This window comes from Paramormyrops kingsleyae, chromosome 24 (assembly GCF_048594095.1).
Source record: "Paramormyrops kingsleyae isolate MSU_618 chromosome 24, PKINGS_0.4, whole genome shotgun sequence".
NCBI lineage: Eukaryota > Metazoa > Chordata > Actinopteri > Osteoglossiformes > Mormyridae > Paramormyrops > Paramormyrops kingsleyae.
The window spans coordinates 10,779,178-10,802,494 of NC_132820.1; the positions used below are offsets into that span (position 1 = coordinate 10,779,178).

The 23,317-nt window shown below is 42.6% G+C and overlaps 2 protein-coding genes across 4 annotated transcripts in view; both read right to left on the reverse strand.

Annotated features, from left to right (window-relative positions):
- Positions 1 to 35: 35 nt before the first annotated feature.
- On the reverse strand, positions 36 to 12,475 carry LOC111860864 (calpain-5-like). 2 transcript variants are annotated; one of them, XM_023844940.2, is made up of 13 exons: positions 12,134 to 12,475; positions 11,104 to 11,290; positions 8,118 to 8,249; positions 7,639 to 7,844; positions 5,790 to 5,982; positions 4,910 to 5,076; positions 4,713 to 4,790; positions 4,067 to 4,262; positions 3,530 to 3,652; positions 2,086 to 2,288; positions 1,643 to 1,764; positions 1,218 to 1,354; positions 36 to 979 (listed from the first exon to the last, which is right to left on the reverse strand). In XM_023844940.2, exons 2-13 carry the CDS (start codon positions 11,284 to 11,286, stop codon positions 809 to 811), a joined length of 1,911 nt encoding a protein of 636 aa, XP_023700708.2. In that variant the 5' UTR covers positions 11,287 to 11,290; positions 12,134 to 12,475; the 3' UTR covers positions 36 to 808. The 2 variants fall into 2 exon arrangements, with proteins under 2 accessions (XP_023700708.2, XP_023700707.2); XM_023844939.2 differs by having other exon boundaries at positions 11,104 to 11,293; positions 12,134 to 12,470.
- A 4,635-nt stretch (positions 12,476 to 17,110) lies between these two features.
- The window catches only part of LOC111860774 (neuronal migration protein doublecortin-like), a 41,517-nt gene continuing 35,310 nt past the window's right edge, over positions 17,111 to 23,317 (reverse strand). For both annotated transcript variants that reach the window (XM_072706634.1, XM_072706633.1), the window contains 2 exons: positions 22,879 to 22,976; positions 17,111 to 21,445 (listed from right to left, as the gene is read on the reverse strand). In XM_072706634.1, the coding sequence (XP_072562735.1) occupies positions 21,389 to 21,445; positions 22,879 to 22,976 (155 nt within the window). In that variant the 3' untranslated portion in view covers positions 17,111 to 21,388. The remainder of the gene's footprint in view (positions 21,446 to 22,878; positions 22,977 to 23,317) is intronic.

The window sequence follows — 23,317 nt, forward strand, 5'->3', positions numbered from 1 at the left end:
AGCAGTGTGATATACAAGCACGAGTATACACATGATTAAATTAGCAATGGTTTTATTACCAAAAAAACTCAGACGTCAAACACAGGACAACAGAAGCCTCTATAAGCTGATAATTTTTTCATGATTTCCATTTACACTTTTTGTTGCTCTCGGTGATGCTGAATAAAGATATTTATTCTTGTATAAATGTGTTTTTAACTTAGCTGAAATACATTAGTAGAATGTCTTGTATAAGAACACGTTAAATTAATAATTTTATGTCACACGTGCCATTCAATTTCTTAAAAGTCATTGTACAACACTTAAAAAAATCACTAGTGTAATGTGAAAAGACGGACAGATACTCTAAGGAAACAGACTGTGATATATGATGATTAAAAAAAAGTTTAGACACATTACATGATAGAAAATCAAAGACATAGACTACTATATTTACCCTGATAAAGTCCTACCCAGGAACTCATAGTTGTCAAATACACTTTCGCCATATCCCTAACTTCCCAAATAGGTCCTGATTGCAAATTCCACCTCATGCGCAGAATGTAGGCTTGGTGGCCGAAGTGAAGACCTCAACTCAACATGGGTGAATTTTTGGCTGATTTGGCGGGGGGGGGGTGAGGGTGGAGATTTCTTGCACACTTTTTTTTAGCACCATTTTACTCTTCATTTTTACAGTTTGAACCTTGCATTTCCAGGTTTTGATGCTGGTATGGAGGTCAACACTGGCTACGCTCTAAGCCAACTAACCACACTTTGAAGGTATGGAGAAAAAAAGCCTCACCAATCAGGGATTGGCTGGGGGCCAGAGTCACATGCTGGTCAGCTGGGTGGAAGTAATGACTCTCACACTGACAATGCCAGTCGCTTTCTGGTCTTTCTTGCTCAGCTGCAGCTTCATCTGATCATCTACCTCACCATTGGTATTGGACAAGACCACCTGACCCATAAACTCGTCCTGTATGTCATTGCTGTTCCACACCTGGTGATACAAAGGATTACATTACGGAATTTCTCTCTCAACACAACTGTTTTCCAATTAATCTCATCAAGACCAACATATACTGTCAATTTACTTGTTGGATGCTGTTTGTGTACCCTATAGCTTGTCTGTGCAACTAGCTATTTACTAAATACCTTGAGAGACCAATAACACTGAATGAGTGTTGGTTTGACATCCAAACACGCAAAGATTTGAACTTGTTCTAGGATGCTCTCACCTCGATAACAATTGGCTTGCTGGGTTTCTTTCTATAGAAGATGGCTGAGATGTTGAAGACTGGGTCCATGGTGTCCTTAATGACTCTAGACTGGATGGTACGTCCCTCGCAGTGGATGATCAGATAGGGATCAATACCTACAGGCCCAGGAAGTCAAGAATGCACAAAAATCCCTAAGATATCAAAAAGCCATGCAGTCTATTTATACCAATCATCCACTTGCCCATTTGCACCATCAATTTTGTTATGATGGTCATATCTCACACGTAAGATTTTTATGAGAATGCGGGTGAAGGGGGGCATTTGTATTCTTTTTCATTTCCTTTTTCGGGGGCTGCCTGGCTGGCATAGGCCCCACCCACATTGTCCTACCCAGCATGCCTGTGCCACAAGCTTTCTCCAGAGTGGTGGCTCCCTGAACTCACCTTGGCTGCTGTCATGGTTCTCCAGTCCCTCCACTCCCTCTATGTGGATATGTGTCACCACCTGAGGATAACCCAGAAAACCACTCCAGCATTTCACCTGGGGCTTGTCCTCCATCAGCACTCTGTTAAGGGGGAGGGGAGACCAATTGGGATGAGGAAGGAGGAATGATGATGGTGGTGATTGACTTTGCATTTGGACCTTGCAGTTTTGGCTTCCTTCGAACAATTCACAGAATGACCAATAAAAAAAAAAATCATACAGAAGGGCCAACCAGATCATTAGCCAGTGATGTGTTTCGAATCTATGAGTGACAGGGACGCAAGCACTCCGTGGGCCAATCACCTTTCATCTGGGGCCAGGCCCCCTGTGGCCCCGCCCCTGTATATGCTCATTTCATGTCAGCAGAAATTTACCAGCTGTAATGTTCAGTCAGACTAATCACCTGCAGGCACAATCGACGTCACTGAAGATTCTCAACATGAAGTCTCCCAGCACGCCCGGCGTCAACGTCGTTGGGATGATTATGTAGCGCCCCCTGGGAAGCACCTTACGCAGGAAGACAGTGCGGGCATTCATATAGACCGACTTCGCCACGATCTTCTGCGTCTTTATGTCATGGAGCCGATACTTCCTGTTAAGCTCAACCTGGAAAACAGACCAATCACAACCATGTTCAGCTGCTTCCCTGTTGAGGGTGTTCTGAGGTTTATGTGGGTTATAGTACTTATCCTGTTACGGTGTTTACCGATCATAACCCACTGGTTTTCCAAGGTCAAATGCGTAAAACGAACCAACAACATCTAATGAGTTGGTCCTTGTTTGTTCAGACCTTCAACCAGCGGATCGTTCAAAAGAAAGGATCAGGTAACCTAATGGCTGATGCGTGATTTGTATTGCAAACTCAGTAAAGGTTCACATTTGTGTGAGTGTGTGTGGGGGGGGGGGGGGGGGGGGGGTGTTACGTGCCGCAAGGTTTTGTGGCTGCAGGCTTCTCCAATCCGGAGATTCATCGGATGCACCCAAGACTCCGCCCAGTCCCCGTGGCACTCGGCAGACATCGTCATTTCCGGCATGCCCACAGAAAAGGACCGACGACGCAGAAACTAACGGCTTTTTCTGTTTGTCTCTCTGCTCTTTTGTTTGTGATATATTCGGATTTGCTTACTTGAGTATGACCTTGGTTTGTTGCCTGGTTTCCTCGCTTTCTCTTTGCCCCTGGTACTGTTGCTACTGTTCTTTGTATGACTGTCTGACCATTTTGCTTGAGTTAACGGCTACCATTAAGTCTAATCCCTGGCTTTGGCATATCAAATGTGTTGGATTACCGTGTATATAGTAGGGAGTGACTGCCATTTTCTGTGCTACGTTTCTTTTTGTATGTTTGGTTAGGAAGGTAGGGTAAGTGATTGTCTTTTTGTTTCTTTTGTTTTCTATTATGGAAGGTTGGGTTTGTTTCGTTAGACTGTTTTGTTTGTTGTGTTGGCCAGGGTGGCTCCTGAAGTCTGTATACACACCGTGGTGAACACTCCTGTAAATGTGAGCCTGTTTTGTGTACCGTACCCTTTCTTCCTGTACACCACACACGTCCTTCCTGTCACTCCCCAAACCCGTACACTAGGGCACATATTTGGGGGCATTTACGTCTAATAAGCAATTTGGCAAAAGCATTTTAGGGAAGTACAATAAAGTGGAACTTTTGTATAGAAATGGATTCGCCATGGTTTACACCATTCTGTTTATTACTTAATCCTGCATCCTGCTGGCCTTACTTTAGCGACTCATACTGAGGTGAGAAAAAGGAGCAGAAGGACTTTAGTGAGCAGTGACAGCCGGCCAGCAGAGCGCCCCTCTTCTCGTGCCACGCCGGGCTTCCCAGGTCACCGTACCTCCAAGATGACGAAGCCGATGGTGAGGTTCTCCCCCTCGCCGACCGGTTTGAGAAGCCTCATGTCTCTCTGCTGCAGGGACACCAGCACTTCCTCATCATCCTTCAGCAGGTCGAACATGTACTGCGGATGACATGAAGTCAGCATGGACCTTCTCTACCACATCAAAAGGATATTACCATTCAATAATGGATTCCCCTGATTGACAGCATGACTGTCAATGTTACTTTGATGTCTTCTGATGAATAGACCTCATTTATTCTTATGTTTATTTGCTTTAACAAATGCTTGCGTTCTGACTCGTGGGACCCCGAGGTTTGGGGGCCTCCTATTGACCACAAACAATCACTACAATAAGGGGGCAGAGGGACCCAAAGTGACTTTTCACATGGGACATGAGAAACAACAAACCCGCCCCTTGTGTGCATCCCTCCCCATACTTAAAGTCATACCTACAAGCAAAACAGTACAACACTGAACACACAAGAACCCAGGAACCTCCTTGGAAAGACGAGAGTTTGGGCTCTTGGTCGATACCTGCGGGTTCTGCAGAAAGCTCTGCTGATAATTTGGACTCCCCCCACAACGGTTGAGTAGGGGATCATCGTGCTGGGTCCAGCTGCGGAAGGTGACAGCCTGCTTCCACGTCTTCTCTTGGCTCCCTGGTGATGTGTTGATAAGGTGGCACACCTCCGCGTTTGTGAAGTAGTGACACCAGTCTTCGAATGTCATCCTGTGGTACCAGGGAAATCCGTGAATTTCTGCATTTCAGATCTAAACAAATGGTGTCCAATCGTGGTTAACGACTGCTAGTTTGAGTCTTAGGAATGTAAATAGTAGTTCACAGGGGCGATTCTAGGATTTTTTTTAAGTGGAGGGGCATAAGAGAGCCCTTGATTCATACAGAGGGGGCAAGCTTATTAGCCAATGATATGTTTTGGATTGGTGAGTGACAAGAGAGGTGGCACCACAAGGGACCAATCAGCTTTCAGCTGGGGGCTGTGGCCCAGCCCCGGTATACACCCCTGGTAGTGGATAAAATACCATATAAACATTACCTGTGGCACAACATAATTCACAGGCACATATCCCATTTAAATTTTCTTCACAACCTGCCGGCCTGCTGCCGTTTGAGGACCAGTGCTGGTTACTCCTCGTTTCCAACAACAAAGACAGCACTGACCAGAACTCGCCATCGTCGTCCACGATGAGCCCTATGGACTCCCGCTCCATGAACGTCAGCTTCTTCCACTCCTCAGACCTGGGTCAAGTCAAAGACAGGGAGATGCTTAGAGGAAAAGTGAGCGAGAGAAAAATGTTCTGAGGGCAGAATGAAAAATGAGGCTCCGAGAAGAGCGACTGGCTAGCGGATCATCCCACCTGTCGCTCCATGGGCCATTCCACTCCACCATCCCCCACGGGTTCTGCATCCGGATCATGAAGTTCTTGTTCTGACCCACCCGCATCTTCTTGATGGACGTCACCGCGTAGGCATGGCCTTTGACCAAGCCACACTCCATCTTGTGCTCCATCTCAGTCGGAGAAGCCTAGACAAGAGCATGGAGAGTCATGGAGATCCCATGGAGCAGCATGTAGATCTTATGAAGAAAACTCATGGAGAAGCTTGTAGACACAAATGAGAAAATTTCCCACAAAGTAAATTCATAAATAATACTCGGACACCCCTAACCTCAACCCGTAACAGTCTGCTAATTCGAAAGACAACATAAAACGTTTTTCACCACTTTCTAAGCAAACAGTACTGTACAGTACACTTTACATGTCAAATTTTTGTGTCATTTGCTATCTAGACCTTTTTATATAATATACAAAACATCTAAATAAGGCCCTAAAGTTACCACTAAACACACTGGGAGCACTACATGTTGGACTCATTACAAATGTAAAATAAATAGCACTGAGAAGTTTACAAGTTTCCACAAGAAACACATGATTCCATGGTCACAGAGACAGGTAACGTGAAGGTGGATGGTAGCCAAGACAAACATGCACAGTGCACCCAAGCCAAGACTCTTAATATTAAAGATACACTATACACTTATGCTAACAAATATTAGGTATCACTAATGTTTATATATGACATGATTTTATGTGGGGTGGCACAGTAGCACAGAGCTTAGCACTGTTGCCTCACACCTTTGGGACCAGGGTTCAAGTCTCCGGCACGGTGTCATGTGCATGGAGTTTGCATGTTGATGGAGCGGGTTATGATGCCAGGCGGCTTCCGCGGTGCGCTCACCTTCACGGAGCAGGTTATGATGCCATTCCTGTCGAACACTATGGAGAGGGTCTCGAAGAGTCGGGACCTCATGGACTCGTCGCTGGCATAGTTCCCCTCCACTAGGTCGACGTACTCCGTCACGCAGCCGGTGAAGTCCACCAGCGCGTCCCCCGTCAGACCGCCGTCCAAGCATTCATAGCATAAGAACAGCCTGTGAGACGCAGAGGGCCACACATGGTCAAGAAACCTTTCAGGTGTGGTCAATATTCATGCCCCACCCCTAGTAAACCTCCAAAAAAGTCAGCATGGCCCATCATACCCAGCTGTGATCAGAAATGACCCACCCACTGCCCCTAAAGATCCATCATCTCCCTATATAGCCAGCAGTTTTCATGCATTCCTAGTTGTTCAGTAAAGATTGAGATGAATGCAAGCCTGACTGGATTACACATTAAAGTGAGCTTCTCCAACCCCAACACCAGCATCAATCAAGCCTTGAGAACATACACTATGCAGACAAAAGCACTGGCATGCATCTCTCAGTCACTGAATTCAGGTGTTTCATTCAGACGATTTGCCACGGGAGTATAAAATCAATTGAGGCATGAAAAGCAAATAAACTGGGCAATGTGCAATATTAATATCAATATCGCAAGTTACGCACATGCAATTCTCACATCACAAAGACCGCGATATCTGGGTTTGATCCAGATTTGCATATCTTCCTACTATACAGTAGTGTTGTAGTCAAGACCGCCTAAACCGAGACCAAGACATTGCCGAGACCGGAGGGTATCAAGACCAAGACACTGCCGAGACTTGAGGGTACCAAGACCAAGACCAAGTCCAAGACCAAGACCAAGACACACTAAGGCGAGACCAAGACCAAGACTGGTCGAGACCAAGACCAAGACTGGTCGAGACCAAGACCAAGACCAAAAACAGACTAGGGCTAGAATCGACATCACATTACCCAGATCAACTGTAGAGAAAAAAGGTATTGTTGTAAAGTGTCATTACTCGTTAAATCAAATTCATGTTATCTTTTCAATTATATTGTCCATATGTCCATATGTCTCTCATTTAAAATCTCCCAGATTTGTCATAGTTACGAGACCTGATGGAAAATAATATTCTCAGCAATCCTCTCCTATAACCATTTTATCAGACCTCGTCAAGGGAAAGAGATGGGATGTACCAGAAAGATGTTCATATTAAGTCTCTTATACCAGGGACAGAGGCCTCGGGTAAGCTATGAATACAGCTATGTAATGATCCTTTGCTTTGAATTGAAGAGAATGGAGAGAATGAGCCTCCAGATTGACTTGCACCTCCAAGACCGTGCTTTGTAATCAATGTAAAATACCTAATTTATTTGGATTATAACTATGCTATAGACTTCGCGGACATTTTCGGACATTTCTTTGCCGATGTATGATACGATGTGTATGATGTGTGTGGACTGTGAAGCACTGGCAGTGTCCGTGAAGAAAATGTATAAAATGAAACATTTTTGAAATGGATGCATCTGACTGGTTGCATTTGAATTGATACTGTTCTGTGAGGGTGTGCAGTTTTCTCTTTTTTTCCCCATCCCATCGAGACCGCTATGTCCAAGACCAAGACAAGACCGAGACCAAATAGAGTCGAGACCAAGACAAGACCGAGACCACAAAAAATTGGTCTCGAGACCAAGACCGGTCTCGAGAACTACAACACTACTATACAGACATAGTACCATGGCATTTTCATTAATGTTATTTTTCAATGCAGTTCTGGTATTAAAAATCTTGGTGTTTTAAGTTTGCATAAGCGTTTGTGCTGCGAGTGCTGAGGAAAAGCCAGCGGCGGGGAGGGGACGACGTACTTGGCGTAGGCCTTCTCCAGCAGGGCGCTCCAGAACTCTCTCTTGCTCTTGGAGTGACAATAGATGAGCTCCCCGTTGACCGTTGGCAGCCGGTCGTCCACCACCACATCCAACCACTCGCCAAAGATCCAGAAGCGGAAGTGGAAGATGCCAGCATCCTTATCGGGACTGATGTCCCAATCCTGCTCCTTCCAATCCGGAATTACCTACGATATTCACCAAAGATGCAAATATAAAAGATCTGTGAGCTGTCTTGGTGTAACGTCCAGCATCATTCGACTCTGTAGTTGATTTATATGTAAAGTTATTCATCTCCATTCCAACCAGTCACATGAAAAATATACAACTGGAGTTAAAACTCCCAGATCCAGGGGGGACAAGGCTGGTTATTTTGGGCCGGGTCTGCCAAACAACCTGGACGAAAGCTCTATTTCCAGAATATTCTGGAAGCCTTTTTTTCCCCCAAAACAGGTGCCCACCTTGTCCCACAGGTCGGGTTTGAGGGCTAGGCAGGAGCAGGCAGCCACAAACCAGCAGTTTCCCACCGCACCCTGGTTCAGGTCATGGGAGCTGATTCCGTCCACAAACAGACGAGGCTCGTCGCAGATTTCCTGGTGGGAAAACAATGAAGCATCATTATGAGTCACATTATGCGTAACGCACTCATTACCAAGTTTATCATATTTACAAATATCAGCTATGATTGAAATACAGGCATTTTTGGTATTTTTGTCCAGTTACTTTACATTGACTGCATTATTAGCTTTAATATACATCAACAACAAACATTTTATGATGATAAACATTATACTTGGATGTTTGTTATTGATGTATATTAAAGCTGTTATGGTATGTTGGGATGTTAAAGTATACTTACATGCTGCTTATGAATGCATTATGAAGGTGCACTGAATGGTCTATGAATGCATTATGAAGGTGCAGTCAATGTGAAGCATTTCCAAAAAATCCTACATTTCAGTGATATCTGATGTTTATAAATATGATAAACTTGGTAAGTTCTTACATTTTTATTTATGTATCAGAAACTTTCATCCACATCGTCGTACAGCATTTGGGTGTTAAGGGCCTTGCTCACCGGCCCAACAGTAAAATCACCGACCACTGGCAGGGTGTCCTGATATGCTAAGCTGGATACTGTCCCCCCCTCCCCCCATATAAGAATATATTTAAAACATTTTTGGTAACAAGGCCTCAGAACCTCTCAGGAGACTTTCTAAGTATGATCATTACCGAACTCGAAACGCTCACTGAATGAACATTCTCTTTACAAATTATTTCCTTTGTTCTCAAGTATAATGAAACTCACTTAAAATGTGACTAGAGCCCATCAATGGCTTAATGGCTTGTCCTCTCAAAAGAGGTCGGGGAATTACAGCCAGAAAGCACCTAGAGACTCAGAGCAATTTTCTACCCTCAGGCTGTGTGCAAGCTAACTGAATGCTCTAAATAGCTATCATACCGCGTTATACTATTTCAACATATTCCTCCTCCTGGTCATTGCTTTATTTTTAGGGTGTTATTTTACTTGTTATTTAAATCTTGGTTATCTATACCCTAGTGATCAGGTAAAAAAAATACATAGGTGTATTGTGTGGTTGCTGGAATTTATTTACCTTTGTATAGTATCATTCTTTGTGCTCAAAAGGGAAATAAGTAACACAATCTATGAAGCAGGTGGAAAAAATCAAAAAGGCTACAATCATGCACAAGGTATGTATTCGTTATGCGACAAATAAAGCTTGAGATCATTTTCACACTTCTTTGTGTCAACAATCTTTATCAGGAATGCTTCCTCCACCTTCTGCAGCTGGAAGTCAGGCCAAGCCCTCAACACACTAGCAACGTACTAGCAATACGCTAGCAATATATTAGCAACACGCTAGCAATATGCTAGCAACACGCTAGCGATATATTAGCAACACGCTAGCAATACACTAGCAATATGTTAGCAACACGCTAGCAATATATTAGCAACACGCTAGCAATACACTAGCAATATGTTAGCAACACACTATAGCAACACGCTAGTCTCCACGTGGGAATCAGCAGAACTATATAGCATGTAACCTAGGGTGACCAGATAATCCATGTCAGGGAGGACACTCTGAGCTAGGACAGGAATTGTAAATTACCATTTCAATTAAACGGACCTGGATTTCACTTGAGCACTGAGTTCTTGCTGTGTGCTGATTGGTCAGTCTCCTATAATCATGCATGTGTCACTAATGTTAATGTGAAACAGCTGGATGAGTCTTTCAGTCAAGGAAATAAACCAGTCAAAGCACAAGAAGAGCTGAACTAATTAGCCGAGCACAGGAGCCTTTCAATTTGAAAGTAGTTTGTAAAACCTGAAGTAGCTCAAAGTGTCCTCCCTGACATGGATTATCTGGTCACCCTAATTCAATTATATTTATATAGCGCTTTTAACAATAGTCATTGTTGCAAAGCACTTTACATATAACCAGCCTAAACGCCACCAAGCAAGCCTGAGGCGACAGTGGCAAGGAAAAACTTCCTCTAGCAGGAAGAAACCTTGAGAGGAACCTAGACTAGGAAGGGAACCCCATCCTCCTCTGGGCGACTGGGGAGCATGAAACTGTATTGACATTAAGTACAGTACTGTGCAAAAATCTTAGGCAGCCAAAGAAAATTATGTTTAAATGATCTTCATATTGGTGTAAAACTATGGTATTACGTCTGTCAAAGTATGTTAGCTTAGCCGTTATAGAACCTCTGCTAAAATCACCCCATTATTTCCAGCAGCCACACAACACACCCATGTATTGTTTGACTTGACCACCCGCACACCTCATATATCTAATAAATAGATAATTGACTTTTTAACTAATTAAGTGAATTAATTAAATGAGCTGGTAGTAAAATTTAATAAATACATGGAATGGCTGAAGTGCCCCTGAGGAGCGATTTGGGAACCAGAGTGGTGTTCGTCTAGCCATCCAAATGTTTAGGGTTGGAATGAAAATATCCTGGGGGGGTGGATACGTACAGAATTGAGAACTACTGTGCTACGGTAACCACCTGAATTTGTCCAGGGAAACATATAGCTTTGTGATTTGGTGTAACAAACTAATGAAGGTGCACAGCAATGCTATGCATGCTGGTGGATGATCAAAACAAGACTTTTTGAGGCTGCAAACTGTTTTTTTCCCCATTTTCTTATATACTGCATCATCATTACTGTTTGTACTAATACTAATACTCTGTTTTTTCTAATACCTGTACAAAGTGAATGAGTATACAAATAGGAAATGATTCTCCTACAGGTACAAAGTAAAAAAAAAAATCATAGTGGCCAACAGGGGGCCTCCAAACTTCAGGGGCCCCATGCAAATGAGTGGCTTTAACACCAAAGCTAGAATCACCCCAAAGTTCTGCATGTTCTGTTACCACTGGGAGTAATATACAAATTCGGTTCCACCTTACCCTTGGCCTAAGCCATTTGACGGTTCCAGGAGGTGACTTTTTAAAGAACAGCGAAGAATCTTCAGCTGGGAATTCTGGGTCTTCAAAGAGCTTGCCGTCGTTCAGGCACGCAGCCTTCAGCTCAGAATAGTCCTGGTTCTTGTACAGCGTGATTGACTGGGACATCTCTCTGGCTGTACTCATCACGCTACTTAGGAGGTGAAGGGAGACAGCAGCAGGCCTCTTTGGACTCATGTTTATACATTATTACTATATCCCATGCAGCTCTGCATATTTTGAATCCATAATTATTTCTTCAAGGACATTTTTAAGCATTATAGAAAACTATTTTCATGCAAGCAGGTAAAAACAAACAAACAAACAAAACACATACACGATTCAATTCATCAACAGCAAAAAACAAGTAGCAATATCCTGAAGATTACTAGTTTATGTCCCAGGGTGGTTCTGCTATGGTAATCAACTGAATTTGTCCAGGGAAACACCCAATTTTGTGACTTAGTTTGTTCCCCGGATGACACTAATAACAGTGTTTGGCACAACAGAGACATAGCCCAGAATGTCAGCATCAGAATGCATTGAAATGTAAAGGTTTTGTGTAAGAGGATCAATCTATCTCCCGTAGCTCTCTAAAAAGCCTATACTCCCCACTACCATATCCGGGTGACGCCGCCCCGCTGCATTTGTAACGTAGCGTTTAGTGCGGGCATGCAAACTGATCTTAGCCTGGCAAAGCGGAAGGGTGGAAGGTACGAGTCACAAAAACATCGCTGTAGCTTCTGAACAGCACACGTGGGTAAGGAGGGAAAGATATGGGGCGGCAACAAAATGCCAACGAGTACCAACACTTCCAGAACTGATATGCTAACCATGCAGGGGCTCTCCGATCATGTTTAAATTATATTTATAATATGTAGGTATCAAAATATAAGCTAATTACGTATGATATTGTCTATTAAGTACATTGTTCATATTTCAGACATTTAAGACACTCTTCATGCTATTTTAAAGTTTTCTTTACTGTTCTTACCTTTTTAGATCGATCTTTGAGAGATTCCTGGATACTGAAGCACACCTCTTTGAAGTACAAGTGTTGTAAATAAATTTTAAAAAAGCCGTACGAACAGAGACAGCAGTCCCTTCCCCAGTAAGGCCAGTCTCCCCAACACGTCACCTCAAAGCATGAGCATGAAACTCCCGAGTGCTCCGTGTGCCTAATGGGCCTGTCAATTTTGTTTTAGCCAGCTCCCCTCCCCTGCAGAAACCAGTCCATCCAGTCCACCCACAATAAGCTACCTTTATGTTTGCCATGCTTTCCATAACGTTTTCGCTTCCCTCACGCGCTTTGCGGAGACGCACACTATCGCCGCAGTCCGCTTTACTGAATTACTGTGCATAGGGGATTAAATGAAGAAAAGGGGACTTGCAGCATCACAGGCTACAGGCATTCTCAAAGAGGAATTCCCCCTTTGCTCCACATGCTAGTATCAGCTCTCTTTTGAACATGCCATAATGTTCAGCCAGAAATAATACTAATAATTAACCTATATGGGTTGATGGGTTGACTAACTGCTTCCAGGTAGGCCTATTTCATTTCATTCTCCCAGCGAGGTCGACATAATTTCCATCTAGGGATTCTGATAAGTGGAAGCCGTAATCAAGGCTTTCTAAAAAGGACACATCCATTTTAGTATCCTGAAATACACCTAAACCATAGATTAATGTTTTCGTGCAGCAGAACCTCCACCAAAACTGACATGCCGATGCAGCCTCAAACGTAACCTGGCAACTATGGCTGGATGTTTCCAGGGGGCGCTAATGAGCAAGTGGAAAGAGGGGAGAAGTTTAAACAAAAAGTGTCCGTGCCACTATCTTAAATACATACCCATTGGCTGGAGATGATGCAATGGGAGTGACGGCTGAACAACACGTCATCCTTCTTGTAAATCAGTTGGTATTTGCCATGTAATTTATTTGCTGTGGCGTGGTTCAACAAAGGAGAGGATTAAACGCAAATAAGGGGAAACGTAATCATCTTGAGAAAATCTTTGAAACCGGCCTGCCTTAGGTGAAATGCCAGGCTGCATCAGTAAGATGTGGGTTACTTTTGACACAAACCTCTTACTTACATTAACTTACAAAACTTCACTTTTAAACACACGGATCTTCACATTTGCGGATTAGCCGCATTTTTGTCAGTATATGAATCTTAACTTTGATTAAGGTGTGGGGGATTATTATTAACAAAGCAACAGCATGGGACCGAGATTAAAAAAAGACTAAGACTGAGAATAAAATCGAAGCGCTATTCTTGATCCCGAATTTACATTTAAATCACACATTGACAGTGTCGTGAATTAGACTGCAAGCCTTCTTTCGCCTCAGAAATATAGCTTGTGTAAAACCATTTCTTAACCTGGAAGATGCTAACAAGCTGGCTCATGCTTTTGTTTTCTCACACAACTATCTAAAATACCATCAAAAGATTAAATCGCGTCTAAAATGCAGCAGCAAGATTACTTAGTCATACTAGAACTGAGCATATTACCGCTGTTTCAGCAAGACTCCGTTAGTTACCTGTTTCTCTTAGAATTGATCTTAAAATACTTTTATTGGTATTTAAAGCTTTAAATGGACAATCACCTTCATGTAATTCAGTGTCTGACTGAATATGTTCCAGATGGGTCCTTAAGATCATGAAACGCTTTGCTTGTTAAACACCTGAAAGTAAAATACAAGAACTAAGGAAAGGCAGCTTTTCGCTTTTATGCACCAAAGATTTGGAACAACCTGCCCTTATAGATATTCGTCAGGCCTCTTCTCTTAGTATTTTAAAAAGCAGCTGAAAACATACATTTTTTTTTACCCTGGCTTCTTGTGGGGGAGGACGGAGGAAAGCGCCGTAGCTTTGACCTCCTCTGCCCGTCTGGGTGGAGGAAGCGCAGTAGCTTACCACTCCTACCCGTGCACTTCTAGGACTCAGGTAATAACGAGACAACACGCTTCTCTCTTTTACTTGCGCAAGGGTGCCCACTCACTTAGATGCAACGGACAGTATCTGCGCCTCAGTTCAGTGTCACCCCGGGCAGTCCCTTGGCTTCTTTATTTTATACTTGGCGAGGAGGGGTCTACTTGGGGGGTGTTTTCAAGCTGTTAAGGCTGATGAAGCTTCTTGCACACAAAGGGTTATCAGGAAACATTGCATTCTTCCGGGTGGGCCCTTTGCCACGTTGACAGAATCCCACTATCGCACCCAGGGTCATGATTCCTGTTTCACACCCTTTGACGCACAGGGAGAACATCCTGCCTCAACGTATTTTCTAAGTTTAGGGAGCAGATTATATGTTTGCGCGTACACACATAATATGATAAGGTATATACAATTTTCACTCTAACACTTCTAGGTAGCTTTCACTGCGTTATATTCATGTATTTTTATTTTTACTTGTACCTTATCTTAATATGATTTCCTGATGACTGATTGGGTTCTTATTTGATTATTATTTGTCTTTTATTATTTGTTTTTATTCTTTTTGATTTATTATTTATTTGCACTCTCTCTAAAGCACTTTGAGATGCATTCAGATGTATGAAAGGTGATTTATTATTATTATTATTATTGTTGTTGTTTCCTTTGTTTCGATTAGTGTTCTAAGTAGTTCGCAGAGGTGCTTGGGCCTACATGCCGGAAAAATATGTCTTCACTCTGTGTGTTTGGGTCTATTCAAGATAAGAAAGCAAAAGTAGTTAATGAAATCAGGGTTTGATTTTGAAAAAATTAATTGTAATAAATTCTTGATGAACACCTGGAAAACCAGACAGGTGGCTTTAAAAAAATAGCTTTACGAAAGCAACTAGGTGTATCGAAATAGCTCAAGAAAGTAATTAAAAGCTTGAGTCAAGCGGAAGCCAAAACTGCATGTCACTTAAACCTCGGCTCAACTATGGTGTGTTAACTGGAAGCTTTTATTCTTTGAATAGCAGTTCTGAATATCCGCCAGCCTTGTTGGTTTGTATTGAGTTTAACAGTTATTTACATTCCTTTTCTTGTGTAGGTGGAGCGGAGATTAATATTTTCCGGGTTAATTCACACCTCTTGTAATTCGACATACAACCACCAGATGGACCCCTTCCTCAGAAGCCGCTGTAAGATTAGGCGATTTACAGTTCAATCTTCTGTCCAATTTTTATAGAGGCAATTTTGCCAGATAAACCGGCATACCCATCTCCTGCATGCAAAAAAAAATCAGACTCACAAACCATAACTGACAATTCAAAGCACATATATTAAAATTGCTGTGCACATGGCAATAGGATTAAGTCATTACATTTTCATGGAGTGTCACTGAGTCATCAGTATTTTTCATTTTTTACCCATACTGTGTTTTTCCGTGTTTTCTCTGCCATCTGGAATTACCCATACAGCACATTGTGATGGATTGTTTGCTGAAATTCACTACACCAACAAAAATTTGATCACTTGATGTGCATCCTGGCCAAAAATACAAAAGGGGCAGGTCCCTATCCGCCCCTATCTCTGCCATAGAGGTACGTTTGGAGAAACCTGAAAGTATGTGAAATTTTCCAAGTTTGTCTAATCAAATTTAACGGGATCCGTGTGAATTCTTTCTCTTTGTGATCTTCTAAATAAAGTGAGTAAATGTAGGCTATAGGTCTACTGTAATGCTTTCCAGCTTTCCTGTTTTACATGGAATTCAGTGACGCTGTTACGGTGTTTAAAATAAATATATATATATATATATATATATATATATATATATATATATATATATATATATATATATATATATATATATATAATTTACAAAAAATGACATATATTGGCCACAACTCAACATTAAATGTAACCCACTCATTTTATTTTGGTCTGAAATTCAAGTCTCACCCATTAAATGTATGACCCCCAGCAAATCCTTCCGCACAAACTATTCAGATTGTCATGCCTTTATAGGGGTGGGCAATCTTATCCAGGATGAGCAGGTGTGTATGCGGGATTTCGCTGCAACTCCATAATTAAATTAATAATTAGAGAACTGATAGGCTGATGAGTCCTCACACCTGGGTTTGAACAGCTGACCCAAAAGTTATCGCAAAAACCTGCATACACAGCGGCCCTCTGCCCACCTCTGTCGTTTTTGTCATGGGTTCGCCGATATGAGTGTACGGGGTAAAGGTCAGGGGAAGAAAAATAAAGGATTAAATACACGTGATTTAGTTATTTTAGTGACAGGCACTTTAAATACCAATACACAACCATTAGTACTATTGATTACTTATTACGTATCACTTCTCATTTTTAGTTTTAATTAGCATATGTAGCGTAGAAGATCGATGCACTTCCCCGGCAGTTTTATGCAGCGCCTGTAGGGGGCTACGTAACATCACGCTTTTTAATCTGTTTTATTCGTCTGTCGAGCCCTGTCAGGAAGGATGATTTCGGAGTGTTGAAATACACGAATTTATAACCCACTTTGTTAGCTGGAAAGAAGTTTAGGAGAACAGACTCTCGGGCTCCAATGCACGACAGCGGAGTCGCATACGGTCTGCTTATGCAGTTCTTCACATTAGATTTGTATCGCCGGGCACCTATGCACCCAGTTTTGTTTGTTATACAATTACCGATTAACTGTATACTTACTATACAGGAGGCAATAATTTAATTATATCTGTGGCAAATTTAAAATCGCCCGTATAATGCATAAAAAATATAGGCGTACGTAAAATTAGTCCATTATCATATAGATGGATCCTCAAATAAATATCGTAAACCATGGGTTATTAAGCATTTCTTTCATTTAGTTGTCAAAATCAACGAAATTCTATCCACAGTTCAGACCGGCGTCCAAATACAGCAATTCAATCTCCTTCCAGCAGAGGGCCCCATATGTTGTTCTTCATTTTGGCTTTCATGAACACAGAAACAGATTGCAATTAGAAACACGCAAGAACGTATGGCAACACAACGAGACACAACACAACAAGGGGCTGAATTCGTAGTCAGATTTATTAGTTTCAATGTTACAACACACCCTGCCAATGTACATTGAGATGAAAACAGATTTTGCATGGGCGACAGGTTAAAATATCCCTCCTCAGTTACTATCATGCAAAAAAAGACGTTTCAACACATTTTGTAATGCAGCATACTGTATTTTTCATAACACAGTCGGAGCATTTTAGCATAACTTCCGCTTACAACAAAGAATTGGTTTTCCCTCTTACATACGTTAGCGCAAACTTTAGAAACATTCACAGAAAGACATTAATTCAAATACAGTCCCCATTTCTGGTTCTGGAGTAGCGTACAAACGGCTGACTGTTTACAAATTGGCACTTGGTTAAAAAATAAAGGTTTAAAAACCGGATAGCTTCCGTAAAAAAGTCCGAAATGAACCCTATAACTGTGACCATGCAGTCATGAGATGCAAATCTGCAACTGGACTGTTTCAAAGGTTTCATCCTTTAAAATGAGGAACTAAGAAGATCGTAAATCAATAAAAAGAATCAATTGTTTGCACACAACACATTTCTACTCTATAAAACCATCTACTTCCTAACTTACGGTACTTACTAAGACTACATACCAGGATTATACCTGCTTGCTTTAAAAAGTCAATAGTAAAAATGTATATATACAAATTGAATGACAAAATGACGGTATGAAAAAATAGCATATGAATTTTTCACCACACAGAACAGGAGGAGCAGAAATACATTTTAAAGAGCTTCAGACACCCAATCCGACTTGTCTTGAAATGGCAACACTCACGGCAAATATATAAAATACAACCATCACCGACCACTGTGCCTTGAAATCACACAATTTCAAAACTGTCTTTGAGTTTGATATAAAAAAGCAGTTTTATAAAATTAAAAACCCGATGGAAAAAGTTTCGTACAAAATGTGCTCAAGCATTTGTCACATTGTTGAACGTTGCTAAATAACAGATGTGTATCAAAACGCCACTTGCGGATGTATAACGCTAATATACAATCTTTCAGTTGACAGTTACAGTAGGTGCTGATATTTCTCTTTGAAGCGAAAAGGAGCGGAGGAAATATGGTCCTGCATGGGTACTGAAACAGCGTCCTGTTTTGTGCTTAGTGTATTCATATTCCAGTAACAATACGAACTTTGGTATCAGATCCTAAACCTTTAAAGAGTGTGTTTAATATTCGGTGCGAGATTATAATTTCCTTAAATATCTCAACTATTTGTTGACCATTCTAAATCGATAAAAAGGTAAAGAGTAAAGCTGTTATTGAATAAGTGTATTTTTGGTCATTACAAATGACTATATATTGTTCCAGATATACTCTAGGTCGCATAAATATTTTATAACAAAGAAGAAAAAGAAGGTTTCATTAACTACAATATTACCTACAGTATATTAGCCATCAGAAGTAATTCAATAAAATGTTCCGGAACAGGACCTTATGGACGGCCAGTAAAAGACAATTTTGGCCACCAGCTCTGGTTCCTCTTAAATTTGATCGTCCTGTGTGTCTAACAGGGTAAAAATTCATATTCGCTGCTATTTTTCCGTTTTCGCGATGAGATGCATGCAAAGGGGAAGGGGGGGTGTCCCCCTCAGGATTCGGACCGTGGCGCAATGAGCAATGCGGGTTATTTACAAGTGCACGTCACTACCCTGTTAAGAACGGATTCGCTGCATTTCTCAGGATGGCCCTACAATCAGCGCGCGCGACCATGTCCCCACTCCCAAGATTCTATCTCCAGCCCTTGAACTGGGCTGTTTGTCTATACCGCGGCTGGCACCTGGAAGTGCAGTCGTCAATGCTTCATCAGGTTTTACCAAAACAGACGCACAACTGGACGTCTACATTATCTAGACACTACTAAGTCAAACCTGATAGTAAGAAAAAAATAATGAACTTTCACGGCTTAATGGACCGGAACATCATAAAATTGCTTGGGGGATTCCGATATACACATATGTATATAGGCCTATTGACTAAAACACAGATATGCAATGTTTGCAGTCCAAAGCAAGGTATCTTAACCCCCATCGATTACTGAACATTTCTGAATTATCTAAATTTTTTATTTTTTAGTAATTTTGTGCTCATTGATTTTAATGGCATTAAACAGAATAGGCGACAGTTAAAATGACCTATATATCTACACTGTTCTCGCAGGTATTCTGTATTAGGGTTATATTGGAGAGAGATGCACATTAATACAATCTATTAAAATATTTGGCTTTTTTTGCCAAATAAAGACTGCTTAGATTTGTCAGTTGCATTTTTTTTTTCAAATTGGCTCCAATACCCTCAGTAAACGTGAAAGGTGTTGTTTAACCTTAGAAGAATATTGAGCCGTTTTCATGCCAAAAACTATTTAAATGGATATAGGGGAGAAAGAGTATTCCATAAAGGAATTGTCTTTCTTTTTCCGCTAACTCATTTCCACCTGCCTTAAATACCTTTGATCAACAAAGGCAAACTGGGCAGTCACTTCAGCGTGATTAATTCCCTCAGCCTTTCTGTTTATACTGGAAATCAGTGTTTGCCATTGACATGGATGTCCGCGTTGCCATGGCGAGGATGAAATACCTATGAGGTCATGGACAGAATAGCAATACGGGAGTTTTTTTTTTTTCCTTTTGTTGGTTCGTTTCTAGAGATACGCTCTGCATATCCCCATGTGTCGCATGTTCTAAGAGCTAATCGGGTTGGTACCAGCGGTCCTTTAGTCTATTGCCATAGCAACTGCGTTTTTTTAAGGAGAGATGCAGTAACCCCCCCCCCCCCCACCCCCGCCTTCAAAATAACAGCGAAACCCAAGGTCGCAGCTCGACCGTGGCCGATGAGGTGAAATGGGACTCATGACGTGAGCTTACTGTAGTGAACATGGATGCTGAAGGGCGGGCAGGGGGAGGGCAGGGCAGAGTTTAAGAATCCCTCCCTCTCCCCCCAAAAAACTAGACATATGCTGCAAAGGATAGGGGGTTCACTTCACATTCAGCAGAAGATGTACACAGCAGTGGGGGTTATATACAGAATCGGGCACTGAACCAGGCAGAGAGGTGGCATGGACGCGGGTGTCAGCTGTGAGGGGAATCAGCTTCGACACAAGGCAAGGATGACCGCAGTCCCGGACGTAACAACACCTAGAACCTAGTCATCAGAGAAGAAGGCCTGACACGCCTGTTTATTACTTATCAAAAGACAAAAAAAACATCGAAAAAAGGCACCATTATAGGTGAGGGGCCGCGTCGTATGCTGGAGATGGCTCAGCCCATTCTAACTGGAGTCCGACGAAGGTCACGTGGTGGAGAGAGCGAGCGCAATAATAACAACTACAGGTCAAAGGTACAAAAAAGGATGCAATTTCCAGAGACATCCGCTTCATGGAGCGTTCTGCACATTGGAAAATGCGGCCAGCTGCTGCTGTGGCAGTCAGACTGAGCTCGGGGTTTGTTTATGTGGGGTATAATGGGGATGCCAGGCGGGCTGCTTCCATGCCGAGGAGTGGCTGTTTTCCCGTACAAGCTAGGAAAGCGACACTGTGATGGTAAACGCCCATATGGTTCATCTTCTTCCTCTCATGTGGCAACACGTAACGTTACAGGAAAATATCCAGAATATTCCAGGAGAGAGGTAACTTTGTGAAGAAAGAAAGAAAATTGGCTATTATCTTGAGGCTAGTCTTAGCGCCTATTAAGTAGCCTAGTGGACGTGTTAACAGCGACACCTTAAGCCAGTCCTGGGTAACTACACCCCTCACAAAAAAAGTTCACGATTAAAAACTCAGCTGTGACTCGCAAGATCCAGATCGAAATCAGGTTTATCAAATCATTCAGAAATTACATTTTAAAAAAGTTTTCCCGCAAAAGAACTGCAAAGACAAAAACGTGACCACCGTGTTTCAATGCGTTTTGTTTTGAATCCACGCTGTTGTTTTCAGCGTGCACAACGAACGGGGAGCTCCACGTTAACGTCACCAGTGCATATGCGCGGCATACAGACACGGTACAAAATAAAACCGTGAGTCATAAAGGTAAAAAGGGCTTTATGAGGGTTTTTTTTAAACAAGGAAAGAACATGCCAGTATTAACAAAGGCTAGGCAGGGATAGCGTTTATCGGGAGGGGGGGTTCAGGGGGTGAGTCATGGAGGTGTCCGACGGATGCCGGGGGGGGGTTTGGAATCAGGAATGATGAGCACCAAAGATACCTCTGCAACTGGCGGGTCGTGTGTATTTGGGACAGGGGGGCGCGGGCGAACGCGGTAATACCAGATTACATAGAGTCTCCCAGGGAGTCGTCATCATCCAGGGAGAGGGGAAGGTACAGGTCCTGTGACAGGGAAGAGAGAAGGAGGACTGAGGTTATTCCTCAGAGCATCTCTAGGGGGCGTTGTTTTTCCATCCCAGGATTAGAGCGTCAGTGGTTTAGAAGTCATCATTTAAATTTTAGTCATTAGCTGTTAAGACTGAAATTAAATGGGTTCAAATTAAATCAAATTAAAGTGTGTTTATCAATTGCACAACAATGCTGCATAGAATTTCCATGGGTGCTCCCTATAGTAAAGTAATAATAATTAAAATAAGTAAATAAAACAGAAATAAAGGAATGTGAAAATTGTCCCTTGCTAATAGCCTGATCAGCTATTGAATAGCCTCACTGACTGAGGGTAGATGATACAGCAGCATGCACAAGGTGGCTTATAATATATATTACACCCCTATATATGTATACAGACACTCCTCTACTTACGAACTTTCAGACATACGAACGAAGAGGACTATAAGTCCAAATTGTGTTCATTGGGCTCCTGTTTCCTGTTCACAACACAATTTTTTTCTCTGCGCGCCAATTCCGCCTGGTACGGCTTCAGGCCGCTACTCCCGCCGCGCAGCAGCGTAGCGTGCGGACTCCCAGCATCCTAGTTTTTTCTACTTGCGTATACCCTTAAAATGATGTTGAATAACGACTTACAAAACATTTCAAGTTACGAACAAACGTTCGGAGCGTAACTCATTCGTAAACAGAGTAGCGTCTGTGCATGCTTTCAGAGATTCTGATGCCTGCAGTCTGGGCTCCGTCAACAGCCAACTCGGGCCAATGGCGGTTATTTCTGAGGGGGCGGGTATTCTATGATCCGTCTCTCATCTGCGACTGTCACGGCTACAGGGAAGCCTCGAGTTGTGACTGACATGAAAATGAGACAGAATTCAAGTGAATGAATACAGGAAGCACCCAAGAAGGAAAAAAAAAACAAAAAGTGAACCCAAAAAAAAAACGTGGGAAAATAAGACAAAATCATATGAATGAGCTCAGGATTTCAACAGTTTAGAGCTTAGATGAAAGAATCAGGTAGACTTTAATAGTCTACCTACTGATCAGCATATGCATGTTGGTAATTTCCATTGTATGTTTTTAAATGCATCTTTTTAACAAAGCACATTTTCTGATCAGTAGTGCATTAAGTTTCTAATTGCTTCCTACATCTGTTTACCCATTAGGCAAGCTTGGATTGGATATGAGGGGTAGCCTCTCATTTACGCTGACCTGCAGAGACAGGGAGGGGACACGGCTAGCGAGGCTGCCCGATTCGGCTCGGGGGGGGGGGGGGGGGGGGGGACACGCCACGCTGACGCCAAAGAACAGAGCTCACACAACACTTCAAACAGTAGGGCTTGCGGTATAAGTGGGGGGCACAGCCGTCGCTTTGCTGGGGAGACCCCAGCATTGTGCTAAGAAGGTGTGGGAGACAGAGAGGGAGGTACCTTGTGCTTGCGGAGGCTGCCAGGGCTGGTTGGCGTGGAGATGGGAGACTGCTTGGAGATAGGGGTGGACAGCTGGCTGCTGGAACCCGTCCCATTGGCTGAGCAAGGAAATAGAGACAGGTGATTGGTTGAGACTGCCACATTCTGAGCTCTGAGCCCTCATTTTACGTAGTTATTCCCCCTCTATTTGAAGGGCACTTAGAGGCAACCTCCCCCCGCCCCCCAGCACTGGCAGGTTGCTAGGATACTGACGGAAACTGTTTACATCCGAAAGCGGCGTGATTGCTGGTGCGGAGGCCTTCAAACGGCTCGTTGTAGTTTTTCTGAAAAGCTGTTAAGGGGAATTTCCCAGCAAAGGCCGGGAGTGGATGGGGTGCATCTTTGTAACCAATGTGTTGAATAAAGGCTTCCCAAAATCCTTCCCAAAGTACTGGTAGGA

What these genes read in the sequence shown, in the direction of transcription:
- LOC111860864 (XM_023844940.2), bottom strand. Translation starts at nt 11,286, where the DNA reads ATGAGTACAGCCAGAGAGATGTCCCAGTCAATCACGCTGTACAAGAAC. An exon ending in GACGACGATGGCGAGTTCTG is followed by an intron (nt 4,263 to 4,712) that starts GTCAGTGCTGTC and finishes CTGGTACCACAG; the next exon opens with GATGACATTCGAAGACTGGT. An exon ending in TCGGCTTCGTCATCTTGGAG is followed by an intron (nt 2,289 to 3,529) that starts GTACGGTGACCT and finishes TCTGTTTTCCAG; the next exon opens with GTTGAGCTTAACAGGAAGTA.